The following is a 21,473-nucleotide window of genomic DNA, read 5'->3' on the forward strand; positions in this document are numbered from 1 at the left end:
GATCTCTATCCACTTTGTTGAGAGTAGTCCTTAAGGGTAACCACAAATCTTGGGATGAGTACCTTCCACATGTGAAGTTTGCTTATAATAGGGTAGTTCATAGAACTACTAAAGTTTCTCCTTTTGAAGCTGTATATGGGTTTAATCCTCTCACACCTATGGATTTAATTCCCTTACATTCTTCAAATGAATTTGTTCATCAAGAGGGAATCTCTAAATCCAAATTTATTAAAACTTTTCATGAGAGGATTAGCAATCAAATACAACAACAAAGTGAGAGATATGCTAAGTACAACAATAAGGGTAAAAAGGAAGTCATTTTCAATGAAGGTGACTTAGTTTGGCTTCACCTTAGAAAGGAAAGATTTCCTCTTCAAAGGAAGTCCAAATTAAGTCCTCGAGGAGATGGTCCTTTTAAAATCCTTAAGAAGGTCAACAACAATGCTTATCAGTTAGACCTTCCATCAGACTATGGTGTCCATTCTACTTTTAATGTTTCTAATCTTCGTCCTTTTGCAGGTTTTAACTCAGATGATGATCTGGATTTGAGGACAAATCCTCTTCAAGGGGGAGGAGATGATGACTTAGGTCATGGACCCATTACTAGAAGTATGGCAAGGAAGCTTCAACAAGAATTGCAAGACATGAGTACAACTGGGCAGGTTCTTTTCCTTCACTTTGCATGGAATATAAAGACTCAAGACAAAGGGGCAGAATTGTCAAATTGACCATCAACATTGCTGGCGCACCCCTCNACTTTTACTAAACATCACCATAGCTTTGTATGCATAATTTCAAGCACATGTAATCCGTGTTTGTCATGTTTTCTTTCTAGACCCACATGGGAATTTCTTGCTTGTACCACGTGGCAATAGATCCACGAATCATGGAGATCATCACTCACGCACATGCCTTGTGAATCCATTATAAATTCATGGCATCACTATTGTAAATCACTTTGGAAATCTATGAGAATTTTTCTTCTTTGTTGATTCATTCTTTCAGCCGAGAGATACTTTGCCCAAAGCCACATTCTCTGATCTTTTCTCCATCTCCTAGCTTTCTTCCAGTTCATGAAAGTCGTCTGAAGCTAGCTCTCCCTTACATATAGATCTTCAACCATACATCAACTCCACATTGCATCAACTATCACCTCTGCTGGAACAATCTTCTACCGATTCACGGATTCTGCATTTCTTACGCTGGAGCAACTCATCAAAATTTACATGGGCTGCGACACCCATCAATTGGTCAGCGTCGACATCGGCGGTTGGATCACCAGCAAAATTGCGGATAGGGGGCATTGCCAATGGTACCTCCCCTTCATCATCATTGTCACCATCATCAACATCAACATAATCAGGACGATGCTCAGATGCTACAGCTTTGTGATGTTCAGGTGGTGCTTCTTCATCCCCTATAGGGTGCTCATCATCTCCACCACCATATTGTTCATCACCTACACCAACACCTTCTTCATGATGACCAAATGCAACTTCATCATTATAGATAGGAAATTAATGAAGGTCCATTAACTCCCTCGTAAGGCTTGCAATTTTGGCACTCAATAACATTAGTTCAGAATTGGTTGTTGTTAACTCATCGGCAAGCGTATCAAATCATTCAAATAATAAACCGGTAAGACCAGATATCGTATCCCAAGAGACTCGAATAACACTTTACTATCGTATAATTGTCTAACTAATTTAGACTAACAAATGATTCCATTTAATGTGAGTTGGTGCAATGAAAATAAGCATAATGCAAAAGTAAAATATTGAAATTCTTGTGGTCAAAACACTAAGAGGTGAAATGATTAGAAATGATATGGAATGTGTAAGATCCGGGAAAATAGGAGTTTTAAAAATAAAGTAATTTTGAGACTTTGAATTTTGTTTGGAGATTAGTGTTCTTGAGTTTATAATTTTGTTAGAACATGATTTTTATGTTATTTCTTTATTTTTATATTTTTGCCTACGGGCAAAACGGTCTTTTACTTTTATTTAACCGGTGTAGAAATTAAGAGAGGGTGTAAAAAGGAAAAGTATGCAAATTAAATAATCTGGATATTTAATAAAATAATATTATGTAAATCTTTTAGAAGATTTAGTTGTTTTTATTTTAAAAATTAGTTAAAAGAGATATAATCTTGGTGGGTTTAAAGATTAAAAGAAATATTATATTTTTGAGAAAATCATTATTATATATTGTAGATTTTAAAAAGATTTGGTGGTTGATGATATTTTAAAAATTAGTTAAGAGAGAATAAGAGAGGAAATTTTAGTGATTTTAAATATAAACTGGGAGATTTTATCAAAACTAAAAACATAGAGATAGAATAGAAGAGGATAAAAAGGATAAGAGTAAAAAGGAGTTAACATTTTGTTACCCTAAAAGCAAAAAACGAAAATTTGAAATATAAGGGAGAGAAAAGACGTTTTCTGGGAGAAAATAGAGCAGAGAACGGGCATCAAAAATAGGAGAATCATTGGTGACGTTGTGAAGCTTTCTTGGTGATTTTGGAAACAAAAAATAGTACGAAACCAGGTAAGGGGAGGAACCGGTTATATTGTAACACATGATTTGTTTGGGGTTTTGATAAGTGTTTTTATGTTATAGGGAAATATTTTGTGATGTGGTATAATATTTGTACTTTGCTTGTGCATCATTGTAAGGGGAGTGATAAGAATTATCTTGTGTATGTAGGGTAAGGTGTGTTGACGTTTTAGCTTCGTTGTTGTAGTTGTGATAATTGTTTTCGGTTATGTTAGACGTTGCTTTGATGATGGGTTTTCTTTTGTTTTTATGTCATGGTTCATTTTGACGGTGTTGTATTATCATGTACTCGGAGTGTGTTATGCGTAAAGGATGCAAGTCTGGGGAGTGTCTTGTTATAGTGAAGATGAGAGTTGTGTCAACTAATCCTACAAGGATTTTATTTATGTTGCACGAGATTTACGTGGTGTATGTGAATATTTTATGAATGGAAAGAAAGGTTTAAATTTTGGATGGGTTTTACCGTTTGGAATTTTAGAAAAAAATATATTATGAGTGTTAAATAATTTGAGTGGGATGTGTAGTAGTTGTAGAAGCAGCGTGAATGAGGCATGGGTAATAGTTTTCCATATGTAATTTTAAGTGAAATATGTGTACAAAATAATTTAATATTTTAATATTAAGATGATTTTGATGACTTAGGTGTTGTATTTAAGTTAATATATTATGTTAAGACATTAAGCTCTATCCCTAGACACAATTAAGACAACTAAGGGTCCAAGCTCTATCCCTAGACACAATTTCCCTTAGGTGTTTAGTCTAGTTCAAGGTTCACACAACATTTCCCAACATTAAGCAAACCCTAGAATCATGTTATGGTTCATCAAGTCACAACAAGCTTTAAGCAAAGGAATTAAACACTAGCAAATAATGAAAGAAGCTTATATTCATTCAAAACAAGTGCATCTACAAAAGAGTTTCATAGATTACATCATTCCCCAACAAAAAGAACTTAGCTCTCCATAGTCATGGAGAGCTTGAGCTTACAATAGAAGAAAATGGAAGAGATGAAGACCCAAGGAAGGAGAAATGAGAGTTCCCACTGCCCAAAATCAGCTCTCACAAGTCCAAAAGGGTGTTTTCAAGCTTCAGCCGCATAGAAGATGGCACCCTCGTTGCATGGAAGCCTTAAATAGGTCTAGGGTGCCATGTCAGCAAAAGTCATGCCCAGCCCCCCTCTTCTAGGGCGCCCGGGCGCCATGATTAAGCAAGAACAGCGAAGCAAAGGGCGTTCATCTCCCTTTTGGGGCGCCCAGGCGCCAAGTTCTAGGTGAAACAGTGAAGCAAAGGGCGCCCTAGCCCCCTTCTGGGGGCCAGGCCCGATTATTCTACACTGCATCTTTTTCTCTTTTTCTGCAGATCTGCTTGCTCCTGTAGCTCTTCTTGGGCTCCTACTCTTGATAGTTTGGATGCTCCTCCAAAGCACACAAATTTCCTACAAAACTTGAAGAATTAGTGATGAAAACTTCTATGTTTAACCTATTCTAAACCTATTAACAAAGGTAGATAAAAAGAGAGGATTAAGAATGTTTCAAGCTTCAAGAGAGATGATTTGGTAAGAAAATTGCATCACAGATAATGGTAAGAATTACCGTTATCAGTTGTCATCATTATCTCCTCAGCACCTGCTTCCCACGTGCCATCATTGGAGCTATCATCATTTGTATCCGCAAGCCTAGATGGTTCAGGAGTCGATCCTTCACCTTCACCCACCCCTCCGTCATGAATGTGGAATGCAATACATAGTTCAGGGATATGACGATCATTCTTACTTACGTACCACTCCAAATTTAACTATAACAAACTCAAAGAACAACATTAGTGAAATATATACATGAATATTAACAAAAATATTTTAAACACACTTAGAAAGACTTACGTCTCCGTTCTTAAAGATATTTTCAATTGTTTTTTTCTTCTCCATATAAGGGAACCATCGCCATATGCGCGGTAACCTCCTGTGAGAAGAATGACCGTGCAAAGACAATCTTTCCACCGCCCAAGCCTTAAAATATCAAAAGAAACAGTTACCCAATTTTTAAAATGCTTTCAAACTAGATTATTCAGTAAATCATGTTACCTACAACACAACAACATTCCCACTAAGACTTAGTGACTTGGAGATTCGTCCAGACATAATTTTCTTCATACATTTATTTAAATTTTGTACAATGTGTTTATGTACGCAAGAAGCCCAATCGTACAAACATAAACTATCTAAGTCATCTAACACTGCACAAGGCATGTTAGAAACATAAAAAGATTTCCTAGGAAAATAAAATGAAACTAAACAAACTAATATGTACAACCTACACACTACATCAACCTGTATCTCCTCATCACGGGCAATCAAATAAAACATGTCAATCACCTCCTTCTTTGTAGTGGTTTTGGGATTAAACATCTGACTAACCAATCCAACTACACATTCATCAAAAGGAACATCTAGACCACCTATATCTAAACATGTCGCCATGAAGACATAAAAAACAGTAAATGGAACCACTTGTTGACAAACCCGAAAACTAACATCATTGCCAGCCCATCGTTTAACCATCACCTTCAATAATTTTAAATTCACCTCAATAGGGTTTAAAATGTTCAAGCACCACTTAAAAGGGGTCATCCTAATACACTCTATATGAGGGTCTCGCAGTAACCTATTCATTTCAAGAACGGTTGTTGAATCCATGGAAATATGAAGGCGCCACTACAAAACATTAACAAAAATAGAATAAATACTAACAGCAGGAGGATAAACATCATCCATACGGAATAAAATTTACATTTAATCTTACACTAGGTTTTTCGGATGCCATTGGACCTGCAGTCATAACAATGTCCACAAAATCATTAGGTTTCACGAAAGAAGAAAACCTCTCTACTGGAGATTAGGTTAGTGTTCAAGCAGTTCAACTTACGAATAAATAACAACACAAGCAGAACGCACAAGAGTAATATGGTAGAGAGCTTCAACGGCGCACCAGCGACAATGCACAAGACACCCACAACAATGCTCGGGCAACGTGAGAGAGAGTGATATGAGTGAGAACTCAGACCACGCGAGAGAGTGATACGAGAGTGATGAGAGAATGAGAGAGATGAGCGAGAGATGAGTGATACGTGGGTGATGACAAAACGAGAGAGATGAACAAAAACCTGCGAATGAAAGAAACCACAAAATGAATTTTCATTTCTTTTCCCTTCCAAAATTTCCCCTACTTAATCACAAAACATTTCATTTTATTTTTTAAATTTCGCTCAATTGACAATCGCCACGTGGCATTATCAAGACTATCAAAATTTTGGTGTCAAAGAAGCGTTTTTAAAAATTTAAAAAGAGGAAAATAGGTCTTATGTTGAGTGGTGGAAGAAAAGGTGTGAGGGTAAGTTGAGTTTGTTTTGAGCGTAAGGAAGTTGGTGGTGTAAGAGAGAAAAGAAGTAGGAGGAAGAATGGTGGTTTGTATTGACAGAGGATAATGAATGAGAGGGAGAACTTGAAGGAGTAAGTCCGTGGAGAGTGGTGAGTTTTAGTGCAGAAGGAGAAACTATCTCTTTGTTACGAGAAGTTAAAAATGTAAGGTTGTCTAATGTTTTTCTTTGTCCCATACTTCAGGTTGGTTGGCTTCATCTTTCAAAGAACTTTCTTTTACATACACTATTTTTGCTAAACATGGTTTTTACCCACTGGCCAACTGATAACAATGGCTTAACCTTGATTTGGAAATCTTGGTGGAGGCAAAACAACAATAGAAATAATAGAGATATAGAATGTTTTTAAAATAAATAAAAAAATATTAAAAAGATGAAGAGTATTTTTGAAATAAAATAATCAGTGAGAAAGTGGAGGAAACACATGGATGACGGAAGGAGCAATACCCATTAACCTGGTAGTATTATTTTACTGAAACAGCTAGCCCAAACACCAAAGTGGCCCCTCCCTCCCACTCTAGTATTGTACATCAACAACTAAACCACTACCCATTTTTATTTACATATATCACAGACTTTGTTATAAATGGTAATAAAATACTTCTAAATAAATTAATATTTTATAAAAACATACATTCCACTAAATTTTTCTGATTATACTTCAAAGTTTAGACTCGCACAGTTCCTGTTTTGCATATGCTAAACAAGAATATTAGCAAGGTATTCTTATCCTAAATTTGTATTTAAAAGAGACAAGAAAAATAGGATAAATTAAAAGAAAAATAAATAAATTTATTAGTTTGGTTCGGAACAGATAAAGTTGAGATGAGAAGGAAATGAATAAAATAAAATAAAAACATAATTTGTTCATCCTCTTCTTTACAAAAAAAATAAAAAGGACTGATTTGAATAAAAAAGAATAATTTAATCATTTTATACATAAAAAGGTGAAAACTTTGTCCTCGCAAAAACAGGATCTGATTTAATTAATAATATATAAATAATATAGATTTATTCCTTAAGTTTACCTTTTATGTCAAATGAACCCTGAAAAGTACAAAATATAATTTCATCCTCTCCTCTCCCTTCAATTTCTTAACCAAAAAATTCATAAGCATCAGCAGTAGATTCATACGATGGAGACCAACCACCCAAAAAAATAAAAGCATAGCAATGCAATTGAAGCAGCATATATGAAGCATAATACAAAAGAAAATAGTGTATAAATTCAGCAACCCAAAAATAAAAAGCCGCACCACCATCTCAGCTTGTTCTTGCCAACTCAGTATTAGATTAAAATGGTTCGAGAAACACCATCAATTTCCTAAGTGCAACCTCGAAGAAATTAACAGGTTTCCCCCTTTTTTTCTCCTTGTTCCTATCTTGCTTTGTGGTGTGACAGACGAGTAATATCGATGAGATATACTTGTCTGCAAAAGCTGATTCCCCTCTGTGGACGCATGCCATGAATAAAAGTCAGGCAAGCAACTAAAGAACTCATCCAATGAGCTCCTTTATCTACTACAATCTTCAAGATATTGGATGCCGCCTCCTGCAAATTTTTCAACCTATAATAAGTCTTATGATAGAATATATGGAAATCATAAACTAAATACACATGTTTCTAGACTTTTGCATATCTGATACATCAGGCGGTTGTATGCGGGGAGTCTGTTATTTATATTGCTCTGGTTTGCTCAAATGGACAAATCTTGTCTCTAAACTTGGAATTTGGTTTAATAATATTCTTTTTAACTTTTTCAAAAAGAAAAAATGACAAATCAATTGTATTCTAGATTAAACTAGACGCCTACAGAACAATACATTTACAAAGCCATATCTAATCTATATTCCTATTGCTAATATGAATACACTTCAATATGCAGACACATTTAAGGTATAGACAGACAAACAAAAGTGCCAATCATATCCATGTCAAACTTGTAGTTCAAGAACAATGATGGTTAACTTAGAAAATCAATTTTTGATTAGGGCATCTGATCAAATACTTGGTTGTAACACGGTTTTTTCAAATTACCTCTTTGGTCGGCTTCGATCTTCTTCATAATCCATCACTCCACCAGATTCAGAGCAGATCTCCTCATGGCCTCTGAAGTCGATGTCGGCCTGCTTACAGTGTGTAACTTCTGCCACGAAGTAAGTAAGACACGTCGACCAATATATTCCAACCATAAAGAACAGCAGGCAATTATGTATATAATTAAGGCAGATACTTCTACACTATTTAATACAACTCCAAAACCAAACATAAGATCAATGCAGCACACAGCAGCACCTATACATGGCTAAACACATAAAATGTTGTTTGATGAAAAGATTAATGGATAAGCAGTTATAGAAGCGTTGATAGAATTAATGACAAAACAGGTCACAGAGGATGGTACCACTCTCTTATCCTTCTAGGAAGTGGATTTTAATCAAATTTAACCCCACAAATTCAGCATGTAAAGTGAAGTTTGCACTCACTTATTTACAATATACTTTAATCATATCTCCAGTCAATGACAGGTGTTCAATAGGAATATTAGAAATACAATTATTAGATACAAGATAAAATAGTAAGGTCTCATCATAAGTAATTTAAGCATGTATGAAGAAAGCCCATAGAAGCATAAAATAAAGAGTGTAACGACGATGAGATGAAGGATGGTAAAAAAAATAGAGATAAAGGAGACAAGGAAAAGTTATCAGCCAAACCTCAGAGATTTAGAGGTAAAAGGCCTATATTAGAATTTAATACAAGACAGGAAGCCATGGTTGTGTGTGATCCATAAGCTAACCTCAAAACGTTGTAGCTTGATTATTAAAGAATAATGAATTCTGTTTGTGCAACACAATGGCCCCTCAAAGTTTTAGTCATGAATACATTTAAATGGGAATTACTTTATTAACAAAAAATTGTTTCCCTCTGTCATTATAACCTCGGGTAGAGCAGTGTTGGCAATTTAGAAAATAGCGTAGGGAATGGAGTTCCAGCTTGCATTATATATCAGTAAATAATCAAACACCAATTCAGAACACAGATACACTATTACAATTATACAAATAAGGAACTGATTCTATATAATCAAGAATATCTATATGTGTATTATTAGACACATTTCTATTTGTTCATTCCAATCTCATATCTTAGTTATTAGAAGGTATTACATCTCCTCTATTGTATTAATTACTTTTTTCTCAATATAAATAAAACATCCCTACTGTCTTAAAAACACACAGTTTCAGTTCAATGTTTCTCTCCTTCCAAGTGTTTAATATCTATAAGGATAAACGAATTTTTCAACACATTCGATACAAGAATGAAATTATATGCAAACAATTTTCTCTCAGAAATTTTCTCATCTGTAAAAATGTTAAAAGGCATAAAAATAAATCCAACCCACCTTGAAAATAGACTTTTTTACTTCTTCCACCTTCTCTTCCACATCCTTCCTGTGCTTCTTGTCAATTTCACTCATAGCATCTGCCCATTTGATCTTCTCTTGGATTGAAACAAGCAGACTTTCTGAGGTAGACAACCTATGTTTCCCATTCATATTTAATTTTAGTATTTCAAAGATAAACAATAAACATTACATCCCAAAAACTAGCACTGTGTATAAAATACCAAATTGAGATATTCTGAACGAAAGAAGCAAGAAATAGAATATTCAAACACAAATTTCAGTATCAAAAAATGTATATAAAATACAAAATTAAATTTGTGACAAGTAGATAATAGGAACTTTAAACCAACTTTCAACTAAAGATTAGATGCTAAACAGACTTGGATATTTTTATACAGTGATCATAGTCCAAAAATTCAAGGCTTTAAGTGTTGATCAAGTTCTATTGATATTCAAGTCATCCAGCATCAAAAACAAGCTTAATATCAAACATAGAAATTTAAAATTTCACATGATTTTTCCAAGAATCGGTAATTGACTTAATAAATAACATCCACATGATTACAAATTATTCAGGCCCCCACTTGAAAAAGAGAGATTACCAGTTAGAGAGAGTCTGGATCATATTCCCAAGTTGATCAGGCCTCAAGTCCCTCCCTGCTGCAAATTGGACCTGAAATCACACTTAAATCAGGTAAACTTCTAATAGGCATTAAATGGAAAAATAGAAATGGATCAAAATACAATTAAATACAATAACAGATGATGAAGATGAGCAAGGACCTCAAAGCACCGACGCAATTGATCCAACTTTCCTCGGACTATTCCCTGATGAGAGCAACAAAATTAGAAATCTTGTCTGTCATTCATCAAATATCGTTTCAAGCAACCAATTTATTAACATAATTATATCAATCATTGTAGAAAAAGACAAGATAAAAATTAAACAGTGGTAATAATGATTGTGTGGATAGCAGGAAAGCATTAAATACTCTCTGGTTTGGAATGATGCCTACCGCATACATGCATTCATTAATTAGAAAATCTTCAAGTTCACGAACATTTGTCACATCTAACTCCTGCATCAATTGGTCATAGGGTAATACCTGAAAAACAATTGATTTTGTAAGAGCTGATTCAAGACAAGGACACTAGAAACAGAAAAAATGGAGAAAGAAACTTTTGGGTGTTAATCAAGCACTTAGTTCTATGAAAGTATAACATATATTTAAATTGATAAATTAGATGAAACTATCCTCTACATAAAACTCAAGGAGTTAAACCTTTAAACAACAGTGGGCAAAACACCACATAGAGACCACAAACAACATAATCACGCAATACATCTAGGGGCAAAGTGGGCACCATAAAGGTGCAAGAGTTGCAAACTGTATCAAAGTAAATGCACAATGCTAACACAACTGACTAAGAAAGGGCTGCCTAGTAGTGAAACAAATAAAATATATGAATTCGAGTATGATGGATTTAAAGCAAATTTATCACTGAGTAAAAAACACAGGATGATGGTAAATAACATATACAATACATAAATTAAAAATAAGATGGTGCCACAAGCAAATCTATGAAAAATTCAGGACACCTTAAACTGATGTATGTTCAACTCTCGTGAGAATATTTCCCTTTTTCTAAAGCAAAAAAAAAATAAAAATAAATAAAAATAAAAAAACCTCAAACAGAAAAGAACGAAGGAACATATAGGGTGCGAGCAAAGCAAGCCCAAAAACACAAAGGAGAGTAAAGAATCCAACAGGTTTGCCCAATGTCTCCACATATTAAAGATTTCGTGAAACAACCATGGGATCCCAAACCAACATGGATACCTCCTCTTTCTAAATAAAACTGTAAATATTAAACAATGAGAAAGCATAATCTAAACAGTTAAGACTAGCAGCAGAATATAGCCATCTCAATTTAGGTCTTTGAACCACTCTATTAGCCAAGAGAATTAATCTTTCAACAGAATTCCCAAGCTAAAACAAGTAACTGAGACAAACCTATGAAATAGAAATCAACTTCCACTTATAACAAAACTAGTTCGAAAAATAAATAAATATGCAAGTTATCTAAACTAGCATATGCCAGTTGTTAGTGACTATGGGATTCAATTGGATCAGTTAACAACCCTAGGTAAACAAGTCAAGCAAAAACTGCAAAACAAGATAACCAATAACTTTGTGTTATCAAGGCACCTTGTGTGTTTCAGCAAGCGTAAGAACGGTAAGTTGCTTAAGCTTGAGGATCTGATCAGGTATCAATTGTGGTAAACGGTCAGCATTACCTGCAAGTCATGTAAACCTTTCAATACACATTTTATTTCTTTTTACATATACAGACTGGCAACGCAAAGATAAGGATATATTTACAAACTTCCCAAATGATATTATTTAAATTGGCAACCAACGTGAAAAGCTTATATATCACAATTAGTGGAGTTCAGAATTAGCATGATCTAACTGTTATAAATCATAAATTGCAAAATATGCCACTAACCAGGGTTCTATACCTTTTATAAGACTTAAGATTGAACATATGAGAAAAAGAGCTTAAGAGATTTATTATCTCTCAGCTGATTTTTGTTATTTACAGACGAAAATTACATTAAAGTATCTAGACAATTAATGCTAAGTAAACAGCTAATAGGTACAGCATATAGCAATCTTGATAGGTTTCTGATAATGAAACCTGAACAAGATCACTCTCCTTCCCTCAAAAGACAGCAAGACAGCAAGAAAAATGGATCAAAACTGAATATTATTGACAAAAGAATGGTTTATACATTCAATGATACAAGGGCCTAACCCCTTCCACAGGACAAGGCCTGTTGACTATACAATTCCCAAAAACACCCCTTCCATCTGGTATAACCCATATTATATACAAGACGACTCTTTCCCCCCTTTCTAACTGTTTAGAAACAGTTAGGCTTCTACTAACTAACTAACTAACTGTCATTCCTCCTTTCATAAAACCTCCAAGGTCTATCAATACCCTCCACCTGAAGATCAACCTTGTCCCCAAGGTTGAAGTCTGGGTATTGCTCCTTGATGAATATTTCGTCCTCCCATGTTGCCACATCTTGACCTCCTTCTTGCCACTCTATCAGTATTTGTTGCACCCATTCCTCCCCCTTCTGTGTTTGTCTTCGCCCTAGAATTTTGATGGGCCAAAATGAGGGACCTTACGCCTGCAATTCCCTGGGCAGCTCCCTCTCCACTTCCTGTTCCCCTATTGCCTTTTTCAACTGTGACACGTGGAAGACCGGATGTATGCATGTCGTTTCAGGTAGCTGGAGCTTATAGGCTACTTCTCCCACCTTCTGGATAATCTAAAAGGGCCCAAAGTATCTTGCTGCTAGCTTGGGATGAAGACGGGTTGGCATGGAAGATTGCCGATGAGGTCATATCTTCAGGTACACCCAATCTCCCACCTCTATATTCACGAGTCTTCTCCCCTTATTAGCTTGTCTCAACATCTTGTCCTGGGCTGATTCCAAATGAAATTTCAGTTGCCTCAACGCTTCATCTCGGGTCTACAGCTCCTGGCTCACAACTTCGACCAATGACTCTCCTAGCATAAACCGGTGCAACGAGGGAGTGGGCCTTCCATACACCGTCTCAAAACCCAATTGCTCCTTGGTAGCTGGTGTTATACCAATATTCCACCCAAGGGAATACTTGCTCAAGCGATCCACCACTACCAGAATGGAGTCGTATCCTTGCGACTTAGGAAGTCGAACAATGAAATCCATGCTTAACTCTTCCCAGATTGCATATGGTATTGGAAGCGACTGTAGTAATCCTTGGGGTGACGACGTCAAGTACTTATGTTGCTGGCAAACGAGACATTTGGCTACAAAGTCTGTTACATCCTTCTTCATACCAATCCAATATAGGGATTGGGCCACCCTCTTGTATGTTCTATATATTCCCGAATGCCCCTGTGTGCGTTAAGTGAAACTCAACAATTAGTTTAGGCACCCACACTGATTTGGCTGAGATAACCATTCATCCCTTATAATGTAACCTTTCTCACTCCAAGGTATAAGTTGGGTGGGTGCTCGGATCCCTCTTGATGTCATCCCTAATCTTCCTCAGAGTCTCATCTTCCTCCACCTCCTTCACCAGCTCCTCAAAATCCTGCCAGTAGGGCCTAGCTATCGCGCACAACTCGTTCCCCTTGTTTTCATCTCCTTCATTCCTTCGAGATAAAGCATCTGCTGCCTTGTTCGTTACCCCTGCTTTGTATATTATCTAGAAGTCGTATCCCAATAGCTTGGCAATCCAATTTTGTTGTTTTTACATCGTGATCCGCTACTCAAGGAGATACCGGAGGCTTCGTTGGTCGATGTGCACCACAAACTTCTGCCCCAGCAAATACAGCCTTCGATGTTGAATGGCCATTACCAACGCCATCAACTCCTTCTCGTATATTGATTTGCTAAAGGTCCTCCCCGAGAGAGCTATACTGAAGAAAGCCCGTGGTCTCTTCCCTTGGGTCAGCACAATTCCAACCCCATTGCCTGAGGCGTCGCATTCTATGTGAAAGGGTTGGTTAAAATCGGGCAAGGCTATTACTGGTGCAATGGTGATAACCCTTTTCAACTTGTTCATGGCCTCTTCTGCCTTCTCATTCCACGTGAATCCTCCTTTCTTCAGCAGTTCCATCAACGGCTTAGCTATTTTGCCGTAATCCTTGACAAATCTTATGTAATACCCTGTTAGTCCCAAAAATCCCCTCAAGCTCTTCACCGTGTTTGGCCTCTCCCACTCGACACCCTTTATCTTCTCATCATCCATCTCCACGCTCTGTGCGAAATAACATGTCCCAAGTACTTAATTTGGGTTTGTCCGAACTTACTTTCTCCTGTTAGCCACCCAATGGTCTCATTCCAAGGTTGAAAGGATGCTTCCGACATGCTCAAGATGCTCCCTCCAAGTTCTACTGTAGACTAAGATGTCGTCAAAGAAAACATAAATGAACTTTCGTAAATAGGGTTGGAAAAAGTTGTTCATTGCGCTCTAAAATGTCGTCGGTGCGTTGGTGAGCTCGAAGGGCATCACCACGAACTCATAGTGCCCCTAGTGCGTCTACAACGCAATCTTCTCTATATCCTTCTCACCCATGTGAATCTGGTAGTACCCAGCCTTCAAGTCCACCTTAAAGAAATAGGAAGCCCCTCTCAATTCGTCCAACAACTCCTCGATCACCGGTATGGGAAATTTGTCCGGCACCGTCGCTCGATTGAGTGCCCTGTAGTCTATGCAGAAGCGTCAGTTGCCGTCCTTCTTCTTCGACAGAATAAGAGGACTCGAATAGGGTTGTGGCTTGGTCAGATCACCCCATTCGGAGCATCTCGGTGACCTGCTATTCTATTTCTCCTTTCATCACCACAAACTCGTAGTGATCCTGGTGCGTCTAGAACACAATCTTCTCTATATCCTTCTCACCCATGCGAATCTGGTGGTACCCAGCCTTCAGGTCCACCTTAAAGAAATAGGAAGCCCCTCTCAACTCGTCCAGCAACTCCTCGATCATCGGTATGGGAAATTTGTCTGGCACCGTCACTCGATTGAGTGCCCTATAGTCTATGCAGATACACCAGTTGTCGTCCTTCTTCTTCACTAGAATAACAAGACTCGAATAGGGGTTGTGGCTTGGTCGGATCACCCCGTTCGGAGCATCTCGGCGACTTGTTGTTCTATTTCTCCTTTCATCACCACGAACTTGTAGTGCCCCTGGTGCATCTAGAACGCAATCTTCTCTTTATCCTTCTCACCTATGCGAATTTGGTGGTACCCAGCCTTCAAGTCCACCTTAAAGAAATAGGAAGCTCCTCTCAACTCGTCCAGCAACTCCTCGATCACCGGTATCAATTGAGTGCCCTGTAGTCTATGCAGAAGCGCCAGCTGCCGTCCTTCTTCTTCACCAAAATAACAGGACTCGAATAGAGGTTGTGGCTTGGTCGGATCACCCCGTTCGAAGCATCTCGACGACCTGCTGTATATTTCTCCTTTCATCACATGTGGGTACCGGTAGGGCCTCACATTGATGGGATCTATCCCCTCTTTAAGCAGTATATGATGCACCATCCCTCTGCTAGGTGGCAACCCCGTAGGGTCCGAGAACACCACGTCATGCTGGCCCAAAAGCAACTCCATCTCTTTCTTTTGCTTTTCGGTGAGGCCCAAATAAATCTGAGCACTTTCCTTGGACTCCAGTGAGCCCAATTCCCATACCATAAGCCAAGCTTCTACTTTATCCATTTTTATTAAGGCCCTGGGTCCCACCACTTTTTGTTCCAATGTGGGGTCCCTTCACTGTTATTTCCTTCTCTCCTTGTCGGTACATCATCGTCAACTTCCCCCAATCCACCGTCACCTTTCCTAGTTTCTCCAGCCACTCCACCCTGAGGATCACCTCCACTCCTCCAAGCTCGAACAGGTAAAATCGTTCGACAATTCTGCATCCCTCAACTCCAATGCCACCTGCTCACAGCAACCATTGATTCTCTTCTTTTGTTCATTCCCGAGGCTTACAATATAAGGTTGGGTCTCCACTACCGCCATCTCCAGTTCCTCCACCACCCTTCGGTTGATAAACCGTCCCCCATGTTCCTCCCCCGAATCGAATTCCCAAAGCCCTCTTCAATCCATCCCTAGAATGGTTCTTGGTTTTCTTGCACCAAAATCGAAAACAATTTCCGACGTAACCCTCCATACTAATAAAAGCCAGTTGTAGTTTTTCCTCTTCAGCCACCCTCTGTACCTCGAAAAATTTCTCCGCTCTACCTATCCAAACCCATGGTTCGCCCCTTTCAAAAATTTGCAACTCGACCCATTTCCCCCAATTGACCATTCCTTCTGGGCTCCCATCTCCTCTCTTTCTCCTTTCGTCGTCGGGTCCACCCACATTATCATTCACCGACGATTGCCTCTCATCCTGATGCTAGCCCTTGCGATTGTTGTTACATTCTCCAAGCGCCTTCAAAATCGCTTGGATGTCCTAACGTATTGTCGTTGTCTCCTGTCACAAAGCCCCCGTGTTTGCCTTCGTCTCGGTCATCGCAATCTCGACAACCTCCAAATGCCCTTCGACAGCCACCACTCTTCCCTCCATCACGAGCTACCTTCTCCTCTCCCATTTGGATCCAGCAGGTCGAACCAATTAATAGGTTTCTGATAATGAAACCTGATCACAAGATCACTCTCCTTCCCTCAAAAGACAGCAAGACAGCGAGAAAAATGGATCAAAACTGAATATTATTGACAAAAGAATGGTTTATACACTCAATGATACAGGGGCCTAACCCCTTCCACAGGACAAGGCCTGTTGACAATACAATTCCCAAAAACTCCTGTTCCATATGGTAATAAACAATACGACTCTTTCCCCCCTTTCTAACTGTTTAAAAACAGTTAGGCTTCTACTAACTAACTAGCTGCCACTAGTTATTCCACTTCCTCCTTTCATAAACCCTCCAAGGTCTATCAAATCTTCTAATGCAATTCCTAACTGCCTATATTTAATACCTATTTTAACAATAGTCCACATGTACATAAATTCCTTTACGATGAAAATAGCATGAGATGCTTTAAGGATGTCAAGGTTCAAAAAGAACAGTAAGCGGTCATGATTTCAGAAACAATATCGGTTTTATGGGATCTCAAAAATAGTAATCGCAGGCACATTAATCCACCATATCAAGAATCACAATGAAAGAACAACTACAACCACAATTTAAAACCTAAAGGCATCAGATTTAGCTTCTTTAAAGTGAAAGGGGCGTGACATAAAAAGAAATTACGAATGACAAGAATTGAGGATGCAGGCTTAATTATTACTTAATTAAATCATTATGTAAGTACATCCTCTTCAATTGTCACATTCTAACAGATTACAACTTTTATTCCATGACAATAATCGAGGAAAATACCCATCAAAAAATAGTGAAGTGAGGAAACCTAAAAAATAACAGAAAGACGAATTCATAGGCTTACTCTTGTAATCACTCCACGTTCCGTGTGCAAACAACCGAAGCATATCAAGGAAAGCAGAATTCTCGGTTGCTTCAAGCTGCAACAAATCACAAGTATAAAAAATTGAGCAGACATATTGGAACTAGTTCAGAAAAACAAAACAGAAAAAGCATAGTATATTAGTATCCATGTCACTCAGAACAATCTTTCATATTCACCCAATTTCATTTCACAGCCGAATGCACCTTAACAAAATGAAACATTTACATTATATAGTCAAAAAAATTAAAATGGCATCCACAAACATTAACATTAATACAGTACCCAAAAACTATAATAGATTCATTTCGCAGCCAAAACCGTTTTAACAAATAAGACATTGACAATATATAATTAAAAGAAAAAAGTCTACCACGAACATGAAAATTTCAAAAATAATCACAGCGAAGAAAAATGGCAAAAAATATTTTTTTTTAAAAAAATAAAAGATAATTAAGAAGAAATCAATACTTTTTTCAATTCCCCGCACAATAAACAGTCACTTTGGATAGTAAACAAGACAATTCGTGAATAGATTACAAAATAAAACCAACAACAAAGTTGTGGAAAACGAGAAGAAACGCCGAGAGAGTGAGACAGGAGGAACCTGAAGAACATTGGGAAGAGCGAGAATCTCGGAGAAAGCGAATAGTGAAGGGTGAGAAGTGGCTTCGACGAGGACGGAGGCGAGTGCAGCGGCGTCGGAGACCGCGGAAGCACGCTTGACGAAGTGGTCGATGAGCTCCGATTGCCTCTGCTCGATGTCCATCTCTAAGAGCGAGGAACAAACTAGGGTTTTTTTCAAAAGGGCAGAAACGATGGAATTGAGGGAAAAATCGAAGGATTCGGGATTAGGGTTTCGACTGAGGATTCGAGGATTAGAATATTTTTGTAAATTAGAGAGTTTTTCCGAAAGTGAGAGACCTTAGTCCCCAACCGGTGAAGAGAAACTACTATGTTTCTGTGACAGGGCAGGCTCTTATATAACAGGTAAAATTATATAATAACTGGAAGATGAGTATATGAGCATAGAGATTTATCCACGACTAACGTAGTTGGTCGAAAAGTATAATTTAGAAAGAAAAAAAATGATCAAGATTTATAAAGCATTGAGAAAAATATAACTAAATTATAAAATTAAAATAAGTTTATAGATAAATTAAAAAAAAAACATACAGAAGTTTCTATAAATTAATTTTAATTTATGAAAAATTGACGTGATTTAATTTATCTTTTTTTTGTTATAGGAATATTTATGGAGATTATCATTCATATAATATTCCAATTTGTGTAACTAAACTATCTAATAACAATTAACTGTAATTGAAAGGTAAGAGTTACATTAATACTTTTGGTTGTATTTAGAGTTTGATTGAAGTAAAAGAATAATACTTAAATTATGCTATATTTTGATCATGTTAAAGTAAACCATCTTAGTGAAACGGTTATTTTTTAGAAGACATAAAGAAGGTGTGTGATTAAACAAAATGGGAAGGAAGTTGAAGATATGGAGTCCTTTTTTTTTCCTAATTGATTTATAAGTAGTTTTTTTCCACCCACTTGCCAAGCTCACCCCATGGCTAGTAGCTTATTTTTAATTTTTAATTTTTTTAAATTAAAAATAAAAGTACAAATAATCTAAAAGATTAATTTTTTTATATTATATTTTTATATAGATGTAAATATAGAATATTATTGTAATTTAAATCATTAATCGAATAATGAGTTATAATAGAATAGTTTAATATGTAAATATGATAACTATTTAATTTATCCAATTAAAAATATTAATTAATCAATTAAAAGTTTATAAAATATTTATATGATTAAATAGTGTAACATCCAATCTCAAAGTCTCACGGGAAAATTTTTTATTTTACTAATTAAGAAAAAAGTTTATTTCCATTTATACATTAATTCCATAAATTTCTAAAACATCATTATAAATTTTCATTAGATAAACTTTATATAAAACTTCCATCATTAATCATCTCTCTTGTCAATCATTGGCTCCAGAATCATCTGCAGTGCATTTCTATCAAAACTCCAATATAACAACACAAGTTATACGATAATTTCACAAATGCAAACACAAACAAGTATGGTATATTAATAAATTACAAACACAGAGTCTCTGTGTGAGACCCTTAACCAACCTCATATCATGATCATATCCATTAACACATTCATCATGTAATACATATTTGATCCAACTTCGTGCTTGTAACTCAACATTAAATAATGTTTAAGTTCATAATACAACCTTACATACAAATCAATAATACAATTATTCAATATTTCACTCAATAAGATCACGGATTATTAACAACTTAAACAAAAGAATATTATGTGGGGAGATTGTTCTAGCTACAGACCTTTAATTAAAGATCTGACCAATCAAACTAATTAAAAACATGTTTAGAACCTATGGTAAAAAATTTATTTCAATCCAATGGTTAATAAAATAGAAATCTTAACTTTTGTATAAATGATCCAAAAACAAAAATTAGGTAGTGTTGAGTTCCCTTAGAAGAACGAAAATAATTTCTCTAATTATAGACATCCAATTAAAAATTCGAGCAATCAAAATGAATCAATATGTCCTATGAACCATATATCAAATTCTCAGGTCAATCTAACGGTACAAAAAGCGGGGATTAAAGTTTTTACTAAGGTAACTTAAGAATAGAATTACAGTGTTAATCGGGTTACTCAAAATGTGAAATTTGTTCCTCTAAGTACAAACCTTAATTTAAAAATTCGAACGGTCAAAAGGGGCTAAGATATCTATATCAAAATTTAAGCTTGATCTAATGGTAAACCAAGTAGGGATTGATATTTTACCGAGATAACTTAGAAATAGTAATAAAATGGTAACAATTTACTCAAGATTGCGAAATTTATTTCTTTAAGTACAAACCTCAAATTAAAAATCCGAACAGTCAAAGTGAAGTAATATATCTCAAGAATAATATATCAAATTTTTAACTTAGTTAGGAGGGCTTCAACTACCACAAATCTTTGTTTAAGTTACCACTTCTCTTTTATATAAACCCATTAATCATGTTTTTCTCCATAAAGAAATTTATTACTACTAATAATAATAAAAATTATTACTACTTATTAAGATAAATATTTTCACGGGTCTTATAAATATGCTTTAAATATTTATTTATAATTACATATACAAACAAATTTTACAAATTAATTTTTAAAAAATAATAAAAATGTGGCAAGCCAACCCATTGGCTGTCTTGTGACAGGACGAATTACAATTTTTGATTCGTTTTCTAGTGATAGGCCAACCCGACCCAGCCTATTTTTGGCAGATCAATGGCGAGTTAGAAAAAACGGACTGGACTGATCCATTTTGTCACCCCTACATGCAAGCAATATTTTAAGAAAATATAGTTGACTTATGAAAAAACTGACTTTTCTAATAAATTAAAGGCTTAATACCAATTTTGGTCCCTAGTTTCATTAGTTGTGTTCAAAATAGTCCTCCTATTTTGGTCCCTAGTTTCGTTTGTCATTTTTGCTTACGGCGTTAAAAACACTAACGGTGTAATGTCCACCCTAGCCAAAAGTGAATGAGCTGTCCAGTTATTGTTGTGTGACAAGGTCAGGTCAATTGACATGTAAATTTGAAAAGTAAAAGTTAATGAGGTGGAAAATTTAAAGTTAGGGTTAAATGGAAAGTTTCATTAAATATATTATTTTATTTGATTGGGCATGTTTTTCGTGGTATAAATTTTGTAATTATGTGTTATTGTTTGGTTAAAAGTTGAATCTATAATTTTTTTGTAATTCGTTGTCCGTTTGGGTTTAAATATGATTAAAGTTGTTGCATTTTCAGGGTTTAAGTATGGTAAAAGTTGTCGCATTTTGGAGATTTATATTGGTCCCATAAGTGTTACTTTAAGTTAATTTAGTGGTCCCGGTTTTCATTTGCAGAGTAGGGATTGTGATGACTGACTAAAGGTTTGAGGTAGTGGTCCACCATGGTGGGACCTTAATAAAAGAGGTGTCATTTAAGTAT

The 21,473-nt window shown here is 36.1% G+C and overlaps 1 protein-coding gene across 3 annotated transcripts; it reads right to left on the reverse strand.

Moving 5' to 3' along the window:
- Window positions 1-7,055: 7,055 nt before the first annotated feature.
- Window positions 7,056-18,427, reverse strand: LOC106772757 (COP9 signalosome complex subunit 7). 3 transcript variants are annotated; one of them, XM_022784521.1, is made up of 9 exons: window positions 18,042-18,427; window positions 17,417-17,492; window positions 11,609-11,697; window positions 10,415-10,504; window positions 10,182-10,226; window positions 10,001-10,071; window positions 9,396-9,531; window positions 8,027-8,132; window positions 7,056-7,540 (listed from the first exon to the last, which is right to left on the reverse strand). In XM_022784521.1, exons 1-8 carry the CDS (start codon window positions 18,201-18,203, stop codon window positions 8,061-8,063), a joined length of 741 nt encoding a protein of 246 aa, XP_022640242.1. In that variant the 5' UTR covers window positions 18,204-18,427; the 3' UTR covers window positions 7,056-7,540; window positions 8,027-8,060. The 3 variants fall into 3 exon arrangements, with proteins under 3 accessions (XP_022640242.1, XP_014514824.1, XP_014514823.1); XM_014659338.2 differs by having other exon boundaries at window positions 8,027-8,135; window positions 18,042-18,425; XM_014659337.2 differs by having other exon boundaries at window positions 8,027-8,115; window positions 18,042-18,424.
- Window positions 18,428-21,473: the final 3,046 nt, after the last annotated feature.

Source organism: Vigna radiata, chromosome 8 (genome assembly GCF_000741045.1).
Source record: "Vigna radiata var. radiata cultivar VC1973A chromosome 8, Vradiata_ver6, whole genome shotgun sequence".
Lineage (NCBI taxonomy): Eukaryota > Viridiplantae > Streptophyta > Magnoliopsida > Fabales > Fabaceae > Vigna > Vigna radiata.

Excerpts from the sequence above, each read along its gene's own strand:
- LOC106772757 (XM_014659337.2), bottom strand. The coding sequence starts at position 18,203 with ATGGACATCGAGCAGAGGCAATCGGAGCTCATCGACCACTTCGTCAAG. Across the intron at positions 11,698-17,416 it reads AACGTGGAGTGATTACAAGA|GTAATGCTGACCGTTTACCA; the intron begins GTAAGCCTATGA and ends CATGACTTGCAG. Across the intron at positions 8,116-9,395 it reads TAAAAAAGTCTATTTTCAAG|GCCGACATCGACTTCAGAGG; the intron begins GTGGGTTGGATT and ends CACTGTAAGCAG.